Source organism: Schistocerca americana, chromosome 5 (genome assembly GCF_021461395.2).
Source record: "Schistocerca americana isolate TAMUIC-IGC-003095 chromosome 5, iqSchAmer2.1, whole genome shotgun sequence".
NCBI classification, from domain to species: domain Eukaryota; kingdom Metazoa; phylum Arthropoda; class Insecta; order Orthoptera; family Acrididae; genus Schistocerca; species Schistocerca americana.
This window is the reverse complement of record NC_060123.1, coordinates 417,693,653-417,712,403: the sequence shown is the minus strand read 5'-3', so window position 1 is coordinate 417,712,403 and position 18,751 is coordinate 417,693,653. Positions and strand designations below refer to the sequence as shown.

The following is an 18,751-nucleotide window of genomic DNA, read 5'->3' as shown; positions in this document are numbered from 1 at the left end:
TCCGAAGACTAATAACATTCACTAAGTTAGCTATAACTGTCAAGAGATGCATGATTTACCAGCAATGCAAACTATACTGCTGTTGTCTCCAACAAACTTCCACTGCACTACTGACATATATTCAAAGATCTCCTATAAGGCGCTAACGAATCGGTGCATTAGTCTGTGACAAATGATAACAAAAGCATAACAATTACGTTACAGTTCCTAACAGAAGATTGATTACATCTTTTTCATACTATCCCTTTACAGCTATACGCATTAAACATGAAAAACATTCTCTCTTCAATTTAAGTCTTTCTGTTATGCTATTCTCTGCACCTTGACAAAACTTTTCTTTTGTACTGCTGGGAAAAATTTGTGAAAGTCAAAAACATATCTTGATTCTTGTTATTGCATTATCACAAACAGTGAGGTATAAAGTAATCTAGTTCTTTAGCCAAAACAACGCTATAGAGAACTTTCAACAAAATGTTTGCCTACATTAAACCTAAAGAATCTGTCAGTTGAGTATTTTAGAGGGTATGAAAATATCTACCCAACAAAATACAGGAGTTAAAAGAAGAGATGAAATAGATTGTGAAATTCACCAAAAATATGAAGTATCAGCAGGATTGAAATAAGCATTTTCCAGAAGTCAATGTTTTGAAAATTGCAGTTATATTAAAATTATCTTTTGTCACATGATGCACTTTGTAGTGAAAGTGTTAGTGGCAGTTACACCCCCCCCCCCCCCTCTCCCCCCTCAGTACCCAATAATTCTGGTACAGGGACATGTCACAAAACTCAGTTTTGAATGTATCCTTGGGTACATGTTTAATTACTCATCTGCCATTATTACAGATACTCAACAGAACTGTATCTTTCCGAACACCATAAATAAATACCGGTACTATGGTCTCTTTTCTGTGTTTACTTTGGGCTTAATGTTACATTCCTAAATTCTTACCATATTGGGTGACGTGGTATCAGGTTCCCATACATAGTGTTACAATATGCTATCCAACAGTATTATTCAATACTCCTCCTTGAATTTGAATTGTAGAAGGACTGGTAACTTAAAATACTAAAGAATTTGGTTTCTGATTGTCAATAAAATGTCAAATAAATTGTACAGAGAGAAGAGGTTGAATTGGAATTGCCTCTTTTCAGAAGAGAATTGTTTAATAAACTAAGATTTTTTTTAAAAAACTTCTTAAATAATGTAATTTAATCCTGCTTCTGCCGTGTCCTACACATAACTACACAAAAATGGCATTTTAAATCTGTATACTTACCAACAATTTGCCGAATTTGCAACTGCTTTGCTTCCATTAATTTCTGTTTCTCTTCCAAGCTGAGAACTATGCCTTCATCTTCATCTTCTTGACAGTTCTCCACAGCTGACCTGCAACACACAGGATTTTCAGTATCTGTACATCTCTCATCAAACTTGACTGAACACTATGTTGGGCTACCGATTTCCTTTCACTATGTTCAGCAAACAAACAAAACATGATAACTGCTTGCAGGCATCTGTTTCAGGTTCTATGGCTGAAGGCAGTTTGATTTACAATCTAACGTTTCGCCAGCACAATTATCCTCTACTGATTGGTGGCATGAGGACAAGCTCACGGACAGCATTAACACTGCATGGACAGCATTAACACTGCCTCACTTTCAAAGAACCTGAAACAGATGGCTCTATGCAATATATTTGTTAGTGGCTGTGGAACTCTCAATGATTTCGAGCATAACACAAGGTAATCATTTGATTACCTATCATTGTGCCCTGAAATGAGGGACATCCTACCCGAGATACTACCCACCCCTCCAAAAGTGGTGTTCCATTGCCCACCCAACCTCCACAATATCCTAGTCCATCCCTATGCTACTTTCAATTCCAACCCATTGCCACAAGGCTCATATCCCTGTGGAAGACCAAGGTGCAAAACCTGCCCAATCCACCCACCGAACGCTTCCTATTCCAGTCCTGTCACAGGTTTATGCTGCCTCATTGGAGGGGGCACCTGTGAAAGGACTCATGTCATTTGCCAGCTCTGCTACTATTACTGCATAGCTTTTTATATTGGCATGACTATCAATCAGCTGTCCACCAGGATGGACGGCCACCACCAAACTGTGTCCATGAGCTGAACACAACACACTTGATTTAAATGGCTGCTTCACTACCACAGCCATCTGGATCCTTCCCTCCACCATCAGTTTTTCTTAACTGTGCAGATGGGAGTTATCCTTAAAATACATTCTCCAATCCCTTAACCATCCTGGCATCAATCTACGGTAACACACTGCCATACCCACACCCTCCACCCAACAGTTTCCACCCTCTCTGTCCTGTCATCTCCTCCCCATTCTTCTCTTCCACCATGTTTATTTGCAGCCCTCTGCCAATGCATTCACACGTCTTTCCCCACTCGTCTCCTTTTTTGTTCCCTTTTTCCCCCAGCTCCCTGCCCCACACCCTCCTGATGCTGCGCCTGTTGCCAGTGTGGTCGCTGAGCACTCCACCAGACAGCGTTTGTCTCTCCCCCACCCATACACTACTACTTCTTCCCCTTCCCCACCCCCTCTAGATTGCTGCTTGCCTCCTACATGATGTTGCATTCCAGCCAAAGATGCTGAAATCAGTGGTCGTGAATATGTAAGGTGTGTGTGTGTTTACTGACGAAGGCTGTGGCCGAAAGCTAAGTGTGAGTGTCTTTTAATCACGTCTGTCTGCCTGCAACTTGACGAGTCTTCTTTATGGTAAGTAACAATCTATCTTTCTATCTTTTACTACATTGTTGATATTCCAAGCTGGAGTTTCCATTGTTTGACATCATTGCCCTTTTTTTTCCCCTGGCAGTTTCTCCCCACTGAGAATAATATAAAAAGCTCTGTTTTCCAAGAAGTCTCAAACCCACTCATGCATATGGTAAGAAAGATATTCTGCGAGCACATATTTACTTGGTGACGGTGTAGAATCGTTCTGTATGCTTTCTCTAAGCCAATAAATGTAGCACCTTTGTTGGCTCCACTGTCTAAAGCCTTGCGAGTCTCATGAAAATATATGGAGATCTGAGTTTCCCATTACTGGTGACTGTGGAAACAATGTTATTTCTTATAGAGCAATCATCCATTATGTAAGTACTATTTTCAATAAATTCCAAAATGGAGTTGGTTTTCTGAAACTGTTCATTACACATACTGTCTTGCCAGTTTGTTATTGTGATCAAAGATCTACATGCTGAATATTTGGTGAACACTCTTATTTGTTTAACAGATCATAAGAGAGAATTTTGTATGTGCATTTCACTGATATTCAATATTAATTTATGCACTTCGTCTTCAGGCCACAAGTTGCCCATTGGGACCATCCGACTGCCGTGTCATCCTCAGCTGAGGATTCATATAGGAGGGGCGTGTGGTCAAGCACACCGCTTTCCTGGTTGTTAAGATGGTTTTCTTTAGCTGTGCATGGCAGCCCAGATGGTCATCCATCCAAGTTCCGGCCAAGCCCGACAGTGCTTAACTTCGGTGATCTGACGGGAACTGGAGTATCCACTGTGGCAAGGCCGTTGCCTAAGATTAATTTATGGGTATTAAATGATTCGATTATCATTAGTATTATTATTCTTAACACTGATTTTTGCAAACCTTATTGCACGTATCCACACTTGCTTGTCCTTTGGTTTATGTACTTTCAGTTCAAACATTTCAGGCTCTGAAGGGTTGGACGAAATAAGATATATGCCTCTTGAGTCCTGCCCAGCTTTCTCTCTGACAAGCAGTTTTTGAAGGGAGACAACCCCAGCCTGAAATAAATAAATAAAAGTGAAGTGTTTGAGCAACTGGTAATTACGAAGAAGTATATGAACACTATTTCAACTATAAACAAATCAGATATAAATTTGAAAATGATGTTACGCTATTCAAAATACTTTTCCCATCGATAATTTACCTTGTTATCTGGAGTAAAGAAAGAATATTTGTTATTGTTTTCCAGCAGAAAGAAGAGGACATCTGATAATACAATAACCAAGACAACTTGCATTTTACTCCTCCCTTGCATCAAAGTTGAAACACCTTCAAACCTATAGATTGAAAAAATATGGCATTATTTTTGAAACAATGAAATGAAATTATTCATTTATAGCAAGATAAAAAATAGCCATTCATAATATGAAAACAAAAATAATCACTCAAAACGTGGAGAGCAATATCAATGATTTAAAAGTGTATCATTTCTTACAAACACAAAAATGTTGAAAATCATGTGATTATTATTCTCTATTATAATTTACAAACTAAAGATAAATGAACAGAGAGAGAGAGAGAGAGAGAGAGAGAGAGGGGGGGGGGGGGGGCGGAGCAGATGGGTAATGGGAGTGCTAGCATGAATTTGACGCTCAATGATAATATTATTATGTTATTTTCATCATGGCAGCGACAACAGCAGCCACTGCGAAATTGTCTTGAATGAAAAACAACCCACAGTTGCACTAAAATCTGTTTATTTTAAACCTTGACCATGGTTTCTGCTATAATAATATAGCCTCCTTTAGAAGTCCTAAAAAATGATCAAAATAACATTTAGACCAGTGATACAATCTACACAAAAACTTCAGAATTAAGTGATAACACATTACTTACATACACACTAATAAATGAAAAATGTCTTAGACCAGCGGCTGCGACAAGACCAATAAATAACTTCAACAGAGATAAGCCTGTTTCGAATAAAAGTAAAATTACACACGACAACATATGTCCTCCGCCACTACCTCTGTTATACTGGGCGTACGGTTGTCAAATGTGCTGCAGCCTGCGCACCATAGGTGGCACTCATCACAGTGAGCTATGTCGCACCGTTTATCAGGCAACTAGTCAAAATGTACAACAATAAATTAATAACAAGCCTACATGTGCAAATGAGGAATCATATACTATTAATACAAATGTCCAAGAGATGAAATACTGTTGCATACGATCATTAGACCAACTATCAGACTCCTTCAACTGAATATCGAAAGCATTAGCAGGGCAAAGTGTGACTACCTGTCAAAATTTTTGCTGGACAACAATATCGATGTCGTCGCCATTCAAGAAACTCGTGTTTCCAGCGAAGAAATATTCCGAAGCCGAGGTTGAATTCCTGGATATTCTGCACTTGGTGTAACTTACGACGAGGTGTATGGAATTGCTACGTATGTCCGTAACAACATAAGCAAAGCTTCGCTAATTTCTGTAAGTGTGGAGGCAGATATACATACAGTTGTCATACAATTGCACGGCATTACTATTACAAATGTTTACAAACCACCCAAAACAACATGGCCCGATTTTGTCTTACACACAGCAGAACATGCTGCAATTTACATAGGAGACTTCAATAGTCACCATGAACTTTGGAAGTACTCTCAAAATGATGAAAATGGGAGCGTGCTTGCAGATTGGATCGAAGAGAACAATCTTCATCTAGTGTTTGATGCCAAAGATCAAGGCACTTTCAGGTCAGCTGCTTGGGACAAGGATTCAAATCCTGACTTCTGCTTTGTTAGCTGCAACGAAATTGGCTTTCCCATCAACACCACAAGGAAAGTGATAGATGCCTTTCCTCACAGCCAACACAGACCTGTAATAATACAAATTGGGTGCACTGTTCCTGTCATAATTCCGCATGCTCGATGGAATTTCCAGAAAGCCGGCTGGATGAAGTTTTCAATGGAACTGGATAAGACCATTCGATGGATACCTCCATCACATAATAACTATCAACGCTTCATTGGTGCAGTAACAGCAACAGCTAAAAAGTGTATGCCAAGAGGATACCGAAAAGAATATGTTCCAGGATGGAATGAGGAAAGTGAAACACTGTACCAATACTTCCAGCAAAGTGGTGACCCAGAGATAGCTACGGAACTATTGTCCAGCTTGGACATGTCTCGGAGGCAGAAATGGGCAGAAACAGTCAAAACTATGGACTTTACCCACTCGAGCAGGAAAGCATGGAGTCTTCTGAGAAAACTGGGAGGAAGTGCACCAGCATGCAGAAAAAATTCCGAAGTAAATCCAGACCAAATTGCTTCCCACATCATTACTACCTCAAGAGTACCTCCCGACAAGAAACATACAAGACATATCAGACGACAGCTTCGTGACCTTAAAAAGAAGGCATCTCCCTCATCTGAGTATACCCATCCCTTCACAGTTTCAGACATTGACTCTGGACTGAAGGACCTCAAACCTCGTAAGGCACCCGGATTCGATGGTATCCACCCAGAATTCCTGATCCATATGGGAGGAAAAGCTAAGGAATGGCTGGCAGAATTCTTTACTGACATCCTGCTGACTGGTCAACTTCCATCTGAGTTTGAAAAGGTGAAGAAAATATCTGTTCTGAAACCTGGCAAACCCAGCAACAGGGTAGAAACCTATCGCCCCATTTCCCTACTCAGCTGCTGCTACACACTTTTTGAAAGGCTAATATATAACAGAATAAGTAGCGCTATCTTAGAGAACGTTCCAGTTGATCAGGCTGGCTTCAGACCAGGGCGTAGCTGCTGCGACCAAGTATTGTCTCTCACATCCTTCATAGAGTCAGGATACCAAATGAAGCAGAAAACACCTGTGGCATTTGTTGATCTAACTGCCGCCTTCGACACTGTGTGGAGGGAAGGCCTTATCTACAAATTTCTCCGCATCATACCCTGCAGAACAATGGCTCGACTGATTAACAGCATGCTAAGTGATCGAAAGTTCCAGGTAATCACTGGAAGCAACATAAGTAAGGAGAGGAAGCTGAACAACAGATTGCCTCAAGGATCAGTTCTCTCACCCTTACTGTTCAACCTATATCTATCTGATCTACCTGACACTTCGTCCAGAAAATACTGCTATGCCGATGACCTGGCTCTAGCCGTCAAACACCAGGAAATGAAGACAACAGAAGAGATTTTAGCCAATGACCTGTCTGCATTAGACAATTACTTCAAAATCTGGAGACTCCAACCCAGTGTGAGTAAAACAGAAGTGTGTTGCTTCCATCTAAATAACCAGTTGGCGAACGTAAAACTAGAGGTAAGTTTCAGAGGCAAAATTCTTCGTCACAACTGGAACCCAAAATATCTTGGTGTCATCCTGGATCGTACACTATGCTTAAAACAACACCTTCTTAACTTAGCTCAAAAGCTGAGGACTCGAAACAACATCCTCCATAAGCTATGCGGAACTACCTGGGGATCTTCAGCAACCACCCTGCGAACTTCAGCTCTGGGCTTGGTATACTCAAGTGCTGAGTATTGTGCACCTGTTTGGACGAATAGTCATCATACAAGGCTTGTTGATACCCAGCTGAATACAACAATGCGCATGATATCTTGCACTATCAGATCTACTCCAGTTTATTGGCTTCCACTGTTAACCGGTATAATGCCTCCTGATCTACGCAGATGTACTGCCCTTGTGAGAGAATTCCACAAGATCTCCAGGAATTCTAACCTACCCGTGCATTGCGACCTGCCACTTTTAAATCGCAAGAGACTGAAATCACGTCATCCAACTCTGTGCGATGCTGCTGACATGGTTGCTAAGAATTTCAAACCTCTTGAAGAATGGAAAGGTCGGTGGGAAGCAGTGACAGATGTGCACCTGCATAACATCTTCTCAGGTGCTAAACTTCCAAGTGGATTCGACTTACCACGCAAGACGTGGTCTACTCTCAACAGAATCCGTACCAGCCATGGGCGATGCAGGGATGCTCTCTTTAAGTGGAAGAAGCTGCCTGATCCAGCTTGTGACTGCGGGGCTCCATACCAGACTGTTCACCACATTGTCAGTGAATGCAGGATTCGAGCCTATCACGGTGCCAAAGAGGACTTCCTACTAGCAACTCCAGATGCAGTGCGCTGGATTGAAGGACTGGATATTCAGTTGTAAAGACAAACTTAAGTTTCTTGTGTGTCAATATGTACATATTTATGTGTAATTTCATGATATGTCTGTATTAGCCATACGCTAAATAAATAAAATAATTAGAGTGGTAGAACATTAACAATTTCATATAACGAAGTTTGTCTTATCACTCTTTGATGAACTTCAATGACGTGTTCAGCAAACGTTGACCCATTCTTATTCATAACCATCCTCAATGGCATATGTTCTTTATATCTTACGGCTGTAGACCTACCTGTTTGCCCTATGCAGTACGCCAGGCAATCATTACAAATATAACTTCAGCTTACATTATGTGCTCTAATAGCTTATATGGCTAAGTCTACCAGCCGAGCGGAGTCGTCGTACATAGCCACACTACCAGTGATTGACATTATCTCTGTGACTAGCACCCTAATGCATGAGTCCGGTAACATGATACATGATGACAAAGGACACACAAACATATCTGTCTCAACGTAAACCAATGTTAACATAAAAGCAGCTCATGACTATGATGAATTCCTACGGGAGCATTGTCCTAAAATACAAGTTTATCTCAAAAGATAATCATACAATCATATGGCACAATCGAGTAACTACTAGTGCCAATCTGCTACGCCCAATACAGGCTGAAAACCTTCAAGGAAGCTGGAACTTTCAAATAACACTGATCATTCAGTAAATTCCAACTGCCAGGCTTTTTGGGCTTGTGTGTCTGCACCTCCTCCAACAAATCTAATCTCATACCCTTTGCTTCTTTACACAATAGTTCAGTGTTGTTAACAGGTTGGGGCGTATGTACTCCTTCGATGATGGGTTCAGCAAACGTTGACCCATTCTTATTCATACCCATCCTCAACAGCATGTGTTCTTTATATCTTATGGCTATAGACCTACCTGTTTGCCCTACGTAATACGCCGGGAAATCATTACATTTCAATTTATAAACTCCTGATTGCAATAGCTCATTATAATTGTTATTGCTGAAACAAACAAAATTCCATTTTAGGCTATTGTTGGTGGAAAATGCTACATTACAATCGTGTTCATGGAGCACACATTGCATTTTATAAGATGTGTTTCCTAGAAATGGAATAGGTGTAAATCTCTTACATTTTGTGCTCAATTATATTATCGACTATTTTGGGGTTATAACCATTATTACCGGCAATCTCTTTTAGGGTACACACTTCTTTTTGAAAGTTAGCCTTGGTAAGAGGTAAATTTATTGCCCTGTGTACACTTGAATTGGAAAGAAGCCATTTTCTGCGCCCACAGATGCGAGGACCTATTGGGAATGACGCAATCTGTAAATGTAGGCTTTCAATAAATATTAAACTCTATCCCCTTGTTAACTACTGATAAAGTTAAAATCCAAGTAATTAATCTTTCTAGTATTATTCCCTAGTTCCATAGAGAACTTCATTTTTTCATGCATCGAATTGAAATGAGTATATAACTGCTCCATCTCCTTATGGGACCCATCTACCACAAACAACAAATCATCAACATATCATGCATAGAATCTAATGTTATCTTTAATGTCCATAGCGCTATTGAAAAAACTGATTTATTTTGAATTGATAAAAATGGCCATGGGTTGCCCGCTTGCTGGGCTTATGGCCGACATTTGCTTGACAGATGTGGGATACCAAATGACATGAGCAGCAATATTGTGGTAAGACAGACTGCAATCTTGACAGGCCACAATCCTGGGGCTATCAAATTCTGATGTGTGCTGGTACACATTTCTCCTTTTTACACAAAACAAACAAACAAACAAATACTGTCTGAATAGGGCTTGAACGCCAATCATACCGAACAGCCACCACGTCATCCTCAGCCCTCAGGCGTCGACAGATAAGGATATGGAGGAGCATTTGGTCAGCACACTGCTCTCCCAGCCATTGTCAGTTTTCATGACTCGTGTCATTACTTCTTGATCAATTAGCTCCTCAATAGGTCTCACAAGGGTTGAGTGCACCCTGCTTGTCAACAGCACTCGACAGACACAGATGTGATGCATCCACGTGCTAGCCATGCCCAATAAAGCTTAACTTCGGTGACCTGACGGGAAGTGGTGTTGCCACTGCAGCAAGGCCATTGGCTCCTCCTCATACAAAGTATAACTTAGCGACAACAACATTCCAATGAAATTTCTGAAGGATAAATGCGCAGAAAAATCGTTTGTTGTATAAAGAATACAGGTACCATTACTCCAACCAACATTGTGCGATCGTGTAGAAATGTTGAAATGTTAATCATTTGCATATCCAAGAATGTGGCACACACCATTGAATTTGACGTTTGTCACCTTCATGGTGCTGCAATTTTAACAGCCAGCAGTGTTTTTAAGTTGTTGTAGCTGTGCTGCAAAAACACAGTTCCCAGAGCTGCAATGGACAATCCCTGGCGGCAAGGAGAGAGACATCTGCAGCTGAATGAGAAAGGACATGGAAACCAGATGCAGAAGTTAATCTGGCCTAAAAGCCAGAGGCGACAGAAGCACAAGGACACAAACATGACTCCGAGCTGTGACAGACAAGCAGCTGGTTACACGTTAGGTGGTTTCTGGAGCTCGACTGCAGGCAATGTGCTGACGACATGGCTCACTGAAGACAGGGTGTCTACAGCAGATGACAGCTGGGGTCTTGTTATGATGCATCATGGGTGTTTGAAACAGTTGTGGTAGCCAGAGCACGTCACATCGGCCACTGGTGGCTATGTTGGGGTAGGTGAGGGCACTTGTGGTGGACACACATCGCGCAGCTGTACTGACTGGTGGACAAGGTAGGGTGAGGTTGTGGTGCATGTGGAGGCAAGATGACATCTGGTGGTGTGTGTGCATCGTGGGCGGCCACGGGTACACGCTCTGTTTGGCTGGTAGTGGAGGAAGAGTCATCCATCAACAGGTCTTCCACTGGGTCGAAGAAGAGAACGATGGCAGGAGTAGTCGTGATATAATCCAGCTTGACTGTGTCAACTGACACATGGCTTAGCTTGCTGTTGCACTCGATGTCCAGTGTTCGCCCGGCACGGGTGATGACACTGTGTGGTCCTGAGAACAGTGGCTAAAGTGCTGGCTGTACTGCATCAGTACGTAACATGGCATGTACGAACACTTTTTGGTGTGACGTTTCGACAGGCAGACACTGCTCGTTTCTCTGCAGGAATTCTGGCACAGTGATTTCGAACGCATCCATGGATTGTCACACTCCGACTTCCATCAATGGGCGCACACCTGCACAGCATGCCAGCATGTCAAAGTCAGGAGACACACCCATGCACTCAATGGCACCTTTCCTGATGCATCACAACATGTTGCACATGTACACATGAATGTTGTGGGCCTCCTCACTCTGTCCCAAGGCAAGTGATATCTTTTGACGATGGTAGTTAACTTCATATACTCGCTGGAGGCAATGCCCATAGTGAACATCACCACCAAGATAGTTGCCACAGCCTTCGTCAGCACCTGGGTCCCACGTTTCGGCTGCCCCAGTCACGTCACAATGAATCACAGCTGCCAATTTGACTATGTGCTGTTCACCCACGTCACCTGTCTGTGTGGTGTGCAGTTACACAGAACTACCTGCGAAAACCTGGTGTCTAATGGCATGGTCGAGTGGCTCCATTGAACATTGAAAGCCGTCATAACTTGCCATCACTACCCAGCTGCATGAGGACACACATTCTGTGCATCTGCACACTGATGTCAGGTGCCACCGCTGACTGGCCTGCCACCATTGCACGTTTACTGACGCCACAACGAAGTGCATGGAATCCAATATCACACAAACTGGACGCCAGTACTTTCTCTCAGGCAACACAAAAATGTGGGAACGGACCAGAGTTGTTCATGGCTGGCCCAAGTTAGCTGTGTCATGTATCTGTTGGCACACACAACACCAATAGACAAAATTCTGGCGATGTGTGGTGCACACAGGCATGAGTTAGCGAAAAGAAATGGCAGTTCAAACTGAGCCACCATACAGTACAGATACATTCTTCCAGAGTCTACAACTGCAATCCATGGACTACGTGGGTCGAGCTTAAAGTGAGAGCCCCACCAATGTGTACATAAATTTGTTTAGCACTCTCCATTCGTTAGCACTTTCACTTCATCGCATCCTGAAATGCATGGTTCCCCGTGATTGCGAAAAAAGTCCGTACATCCCAGGCACATGTTCACTGTTCTTCCACATTCACGCGATCGGACGATGTGCTCGTCACTGAGGAGTGTACACCATCTGGGATAAGTGTTTGAGTGGAACTGTTACGCAAACACAATTATCGCGATAGCTGGTTAATAGACACTGTGATCTTATTTCATTCTTATCAGTTTTTCGTTTACTCATTTGTGCAGAATGAATACATTTTCGGCAAAAGCAGGGTGTCCAGTGACTGATCATTTTCAATTTCAAGGTTTTTTCCAGGTTTTTCCATGTCAAATTTTTTCCATGTTAAATTTGATACTAAAACATCCTTTTTTTTTTTTTCAAAACTTCATAATGATAATTATTAAAATATGCACAATTAATGACAAGTTATTTCCTTAGTAATATAAAATACAGGAACAAATTTTATATATATATATATATATATATATATATATATATATATAGACACACACACACACACACACACACACACACACACACACACACACACACACACACACACAGACTGTGTATGTGCGGATGGATATGTGTGTGTGTGTGCGCGAGTGTATACCCCTTTTTCCCCCTAAGGCAAGTCTTTCCGCTCCCGGGATTGGAATGACTCCTTACCCTCTCCCGTAAAACCCACATCCTTTCGTCTTTCCCTCTCCTTCCCTCTTTCCTGAACGAGGCAGCATTTTTTTGCGAAAGCTTGAATTTCATGTGTATGTTTGTGTGTGTATATATATACACACACAGAAACAAAGATGAGGTGACTTACCGAACAAAAGCGCTGGCAGGTCGATAGATACACAAACAAACACAAACATACACACAAAATTCAAGCTTTCGCAACAAACTGTTGCCTCATCAGGAAAGAGGGAAGGAGAGGGGAAGACGAAAGGAAGTGGGTTTTAAGGGAGAGGGTAAGGAGTCATTCCAATCCCGGGAGCGGAAAGACTTACCTTAGGGGGAAAAAAGGACAGGTATACACTAGCACACACGCACATATCCATCCACACATACAGACACAAGCAGACATATTATTGGTCTTTAAATATGTCTGCTTGTGTCTGTATGTGTGGATGGATATGTGTGTGTGTGCTAGTGTATACCTGTCCTTTTTTCCCCCTAAGGTAAGTCTTTTCGCTCCCGGGATTGGAATGACTCCTTACCCTCTCCCTTAAAACCCACTTCCTTTCGTCTTCCCCTCTCCTTCCCTCTTTCCTGATGAGGCAACAGTTTGTTGCGAAAGCTTGAATTTTGTGTGTATGTTTGTGTTTGTTTGTGTATCTATCGACCTGCCAGCGCTTTTGTTCGGTAAGTCACCTCATCTTTGTTTTTATATACAATTTTTCCCACGTGTAATGTTTCCTTCCATTATATATATACACACACAACGTAACTTGCTGATTAAAAGGAACAAACAGTAGGAATTTGTCGTGATAAAAATGAATAAATCATTTCTTTAAATTTAACTCAATGTATGTGTTTTTTTTGTTTCTAATTCTTTGATTTCAGTTTACTTTCATTTGTTCAACAATTGTTCCTCCTCTTCTCTTTCACCTTCCTTCGCCTTACATTTCACATCATCTCTGTACAAGGAATGTGCATTACGAAAACAGTGTATAAGAATTTTGTTGATGCTGAAATTGTCAACTCCATTTGCATCCTGGACTGCATCAATTGCATCTCTGGGCAATAAGCCTTTTTTCTGTTTGATTTTAAACTATAATTTCAGAGTTTACAGAAAAGCCTCACTCAACAGAAGCATTTTCAAGTGTGATTATTAAAAGAATTTGCATAATTTGGGCATGGCTTTGAAGATAGTTCAGTTACGTTAATCCAGAATTTATCAAGATGATTTTCACTTCTTTCATAGCATTTCATCTTGTCTTCAATTCTTTTTTTCTCTGCAGATCTCCACAAACTCAAGTCTGACATGGTCTGCCTTTGAATTCAACATTCTTCTGTTTGCTACCAAAATTTTTCAAGATTTATTGTCAATCTTCCTTGAGCTACTACCTGGTTTAATGCAATTTTTGGATTCAAGCATGAAATTATACGTGTTACGTTGTATTTCAGCAGTGATCTTTCTCACAGCTTTTCTACTATGCCAATAATGCATGTTTTCCTTTAGCAACAGTATTTCCTCTTCAGATACATTCCTAATTGTTTTCAGTACATTGAACTGTCTTACAATAACTAGATTCTTTACATCATTTAAGTCAATTTTCATCAAAGAGGATGTTTTGCTTTTGAAGACATCTAGTTACATAACTTTCTGCATCAAAATGTTCATATGATGATGTAGTACATCATACAGCAATGGAGACATCGGGACATCACTGTGAAAATTGAGTAAGAATGGTTCCAACAAGTGTGCTGTTGAATGAAGAATGTCAGTTTCAGAGATAGCAATCTGTCGTTGACTGCTTCAGAAACAGCTCTGAAATTTAATGACTGAGGAATAGTTTTCAATTTATTTATCTCAGTAACATAAGTTTGAATATGTTCAAGAATTTCCACATGCATCTATGTAAGAAATGGCATTTCTTTCATGCCAATGATGGATTTCTGCTCTTGGGACTTAGTGATCATTAAAATGCAGCAATGTGAGGAAGGTATCACGAGGGAAATTATTTTAGCCTCAGCATACCTTCCTTATGAAGACAGCTCTCCTCCTCCCTTGGATGCGAGGAGACTGGTAGAGACTTGCCATCGGCAAGGTGATCAACTGCTGGTGGGATGCAATGCCAATGCCCACAACCTAGTGTTGGGCAGCAAGGACACCAACAGTAGAGGCGAGTACCTTCTTGAATTTCTTTTAGCTAACAACTTAGAGGTCCTGAATATGGGCAATGAAACTACATTCAGGAATAGCAAAAGGGAAGAAGTAATTGATATAACTACGATGGTAGCTATGTCAAACAGTGGCATATGGTGTTGTAGCCATCCTCATCGGACCGCATGTACATCAAATTCAAGGTTGAAATGGGAATCAGACAGACCAAGACCTATAGGAATCCCAGGAAAACAGACTGGGAGACATATAGGAGGGACGTTGACTTATGTTTATCGGAAATTAAAATCTCAATAAGGAATCCAGTAGAATTTGAGGAAGTAGCGGAGGCTGTTGCTTCTGCCTTAGTGACTTCATATCAGGACAACTGCACAATCACCAGGAAGTGCACAAATAGGAGTGTTCCTTTGTGGAATAACAAACTGTAAATGCAAAGAAAACAGGTACAGAAACTGTTTAATATTGAGAGACGTAAAGGACAATGGGCTAAATATCGTGAGGCCCTTGTCAATTACAATCTTGCAATAAGACAAGCAAAGGGGACACCCTGGAAGGCATTCTGTGAGGGAGTGGAGGGCACGGCTGCACAAGCAAGACTATACAAGATTTTCACTGGAGTACCAACCAGTCCAGAAGGTACATTGAGGAAAGAGGATGGGGAATATACAAAGACAGCACACGAGACACTGGAATTGCTCCTCAAAACTCACTTTCCTCAATATGCTCTGCCGGACAACAAAGACCAGTATGTGACCCTAGAGAGACAATGGTTCTCAGGCACTCTAAGAGAGGACTGGGATTGGGCCAAAGAGTGTGTGAACTTCAACAAAAGCCAGTGGGCAGTGGGAACATTCCAACCATTCAATTCATCTGGCTCAGATGTAATTTTTCCAGCTCTCCTGCAACAGGCAGGAGGAAAGCTCATAAGAGTCCTATGCAGGCTATCCAGGGTTAGCCTAGCAGTAGGAATCATTCCCAATGCCTGGAGGGCAGTGAAGGTTGTCTTCAATCCAAAGCCAGGGAGAATTGATCATACCAAGGCCAAGAATATGAGACCAATCAGTCTGTCCTCTTTCATTCTCAAAACTGGTTAATGTATACATTGGGGAGAGGACGATAAGTAGGGTCTACACCCGAACCAACACGCATACCAACCAGTAAATCGTGTGAGACAGCTCTCCACCAACTGTTTGGGAAGGTGGAAAAAGCACTTCACTTCCAAGAAATAGCCCTCTGCATCTTCCTGGATATCGAGGGGGCCTTCAGTAACACGACCTTCGATTCCATGGTAAGGGCAGCAGAGGTGCATGACCTGGGGGCCACCATATGTAGGTGGACCAGGGCCATGCTTAGTGGGAGGAAAGTAGAGGCTACCATGATGAATGAAAAGGTGGTAATTAAGACCACTAGAGGCTGCCCACAAGGAGGAGTTTTGTCTCCTCTATTGTGGAATCTAGTGGTGAACGAACTCATTGAGGAACTGAATTCCAGACAATGCTTCTGCCAAGGATACGCAGATGACCTAGTCATAGTAATACTTAGCAATTCACTGACACAGTCAGGAATATGGCACAAGGAGGATTGGACATTGTGCAAAAATGGTGCATTAAACAGGATCTGAGAGTTAATCCTAAGAAGACTGTTGTGAAGCCATTTACGAAGAGACATACTAAGCATGCAAGTTGGAATCTAAAGCTCTTCGATGAAACTCTACCTGAAGGGGACAGTGAAATATCTATGGGTGATCTTGGATGAGAAGCTAACTTGGACTCCTCACATTAAGAGCATCTGCTCCAAGGCAAGAAGTACTCTAGTGAGTACTAGGAGCGCTTGTGGCAAAAACTGGGGCCTAAGCCCCAGGGGTATGCACTGGATATACACCACAGTGGTTAGACCTATGATTTCCTATGGGGCCGTAGTGTGGTGGAAGAAGGTAGAACAGCGGGTTGCTGCTAAGGTGCAGAGTTTGGCCTGCTTAGCCATAACGGGCAAAATTAGCAGCACACCAACATTCCACTCCCGAACAGGGCGCGAGAAAAACGAACAGCTAAACCCTTGTGTTCGAGCTCTGATTTCTCTTATTTTATTTTGATGATCATTCCTGCCTATGTAGGTTGGGCTCAACAAAATATTTTCGCATTCAGAAGAGAAAGTTGGTGACTGAAATTTCATAAATAGATCTTGCCGCAAAAAAAAACGTCTTTGCTTTAATGACTTCCATCCCAACTCGTGTATCATATCTGCCACACTCTCTCCCCTATTACGTGATAATACAAAACGAGCTGCCCTTTTTTGCACCCTTTCGATGTCCTCCGTCAATCCCACATGGTAAGGATCCCACACCGCGCAGCAATATTCTAACAGAGGACAAATGAGTGTAGTGTAAGCTGTCTCTTTAGTGGACTTGTTGCATCTTCTAAGTGTCCTGCCAATGAAACGCAACCTTTGGCTCACCTTCCCCACAATATTATCTATGTGGTCTTTCCAACTGAAGTTGTTCGTAATTTTAACACCCAGGTACTTAGTTGAATTGACAGCCTTTTTGTACTATTTATCGAGTAATCGAATTCCAACAGATTTCTTTTGGAACTCATGAGGATCACCTCACACTTTTCGTTATTTAGCGCCAACTGCCACCTGCCACACCATACAGCAATCTTTTCTAAATCGCTTTGCAACTGATACTGGTCTTCGGATGACCTTACTAGACAGTAAATTACAGCATCATCTGCGAACAACCTAAGAGAACTGCTCAGATTGCACACCCAGATCATTTATATAGATCAGGAACAGCAGAGGTCCCAGGACGCTTCCCTGGGGAACACCTGATATCACTTCAGTTTTACTCGATGATTTGCCATCTATTACTACGAACTGCGACCTTCCTGATAGGAAATCACGAATCCAATCGCACAACTGAGATGATACCCCACAGGCCCGCAGCTTGATTAAAAGGCGGTGTCAAAAGCTTTCCGAAAATCTAGAAATACGGAATCAACTGAAGATCCCCTGTCGATAGCGGCCATTACTTCATGCGAATAAAGAGCTAGCTGCGTTGCACAAGAACGATGTTTTCTGAAACCATGCTGATTACGTATCAATAGATCGTTCCCTTCAAGGTGATTCATAATGTTTGAATACAGTATATGCTCCAAAACCCTACTGCAAACCGACGTCAATGATATAGGTCTGTAGTTCGATGGATTACTTCTACTACCCTTCTTAAACACTGGTGCGACCTGCGCAATTTTCCAATCTGTAGGTACAGATCTATCGGTGAGCGAGCGGTTGTATATGATTGCTAAGTAGGGAGCTATTGTATCAGCGTAATCTGAAAGGAACCTAATCGGTAAACAATCTGGACCTGAAGACTTGCCTGTATCAAGCGATTTGAGTTGCTTCGCAACCCCTAAGCTATTTACTTCTAAGAAACTCGTGCTAGCAGCTGTTCGTGTTTCAAATTCTGGAATACTCCATTCATCTTCCCTGGTGAAGGAATTTCGGAAAACTGCGTTCAATAACTCTTTAGCGGTACAGTCGTCGGTAACAGTACCATCGGCACTGCGCAGCGAAGATATTGACTGCGTCTTGCCGCTTGTGTACTTTACATACGACCAGAATTTCTTCGGATTTTCTACCAAATTTTGAGACAATGCTTCATTGTGGAACCTTTTAAAGGCATCTCGCATTGAAGTCCGTGACAAATTTCGCGCGCCTGTAAATTTTAGCCAATCTTCGGGATTTCACGTTCTTCTGAACTTCGCATGCTTTTTCCGTTGCCTCTGCAACAGCGTTCGGACCTGTTCTGTGTACCATGGGGGATCAGTTCCATCTCTTACCAACTTACGAGGTATGAATCTATCCATTGCTG

The 18,751-nt window shown here is 41.9% G+C and overlaps 1 protein-coding gene across 1 annotated transcript in view; it reads right to left on the bottom strand.

Annotated features, from left to right (window-relative positions):
• The window catches only part of LOC124615354 (rho guanine nucleotide exchange factor 18), a 591,378-nt gene that overhangs the window by 120,958 nt on the left and 451,669 nt on the right, over positions 1 to 18,751 (bottom strand). The window contains exons 20-22 of the mRNA XM_047143164.1: positions 3,944 to 4,076; positions 3,640 to 3,797; positions 1,278 to 1,387 (exon numbers count right to left, since the gene is read on the bottom strand). Coding sequence (XP_046999120.1) covers positions 1,278 to 1,387; positions 3,640 to 3,797; positions 3,944 to 4,076 — 401 coding nt within the window. The remainder of the gene's footprint in view (positions 1 to 1,277; positions 1,388 to 3,639; positions 3,798 to 3,943; positions 4,077 to 18,751) is intronic.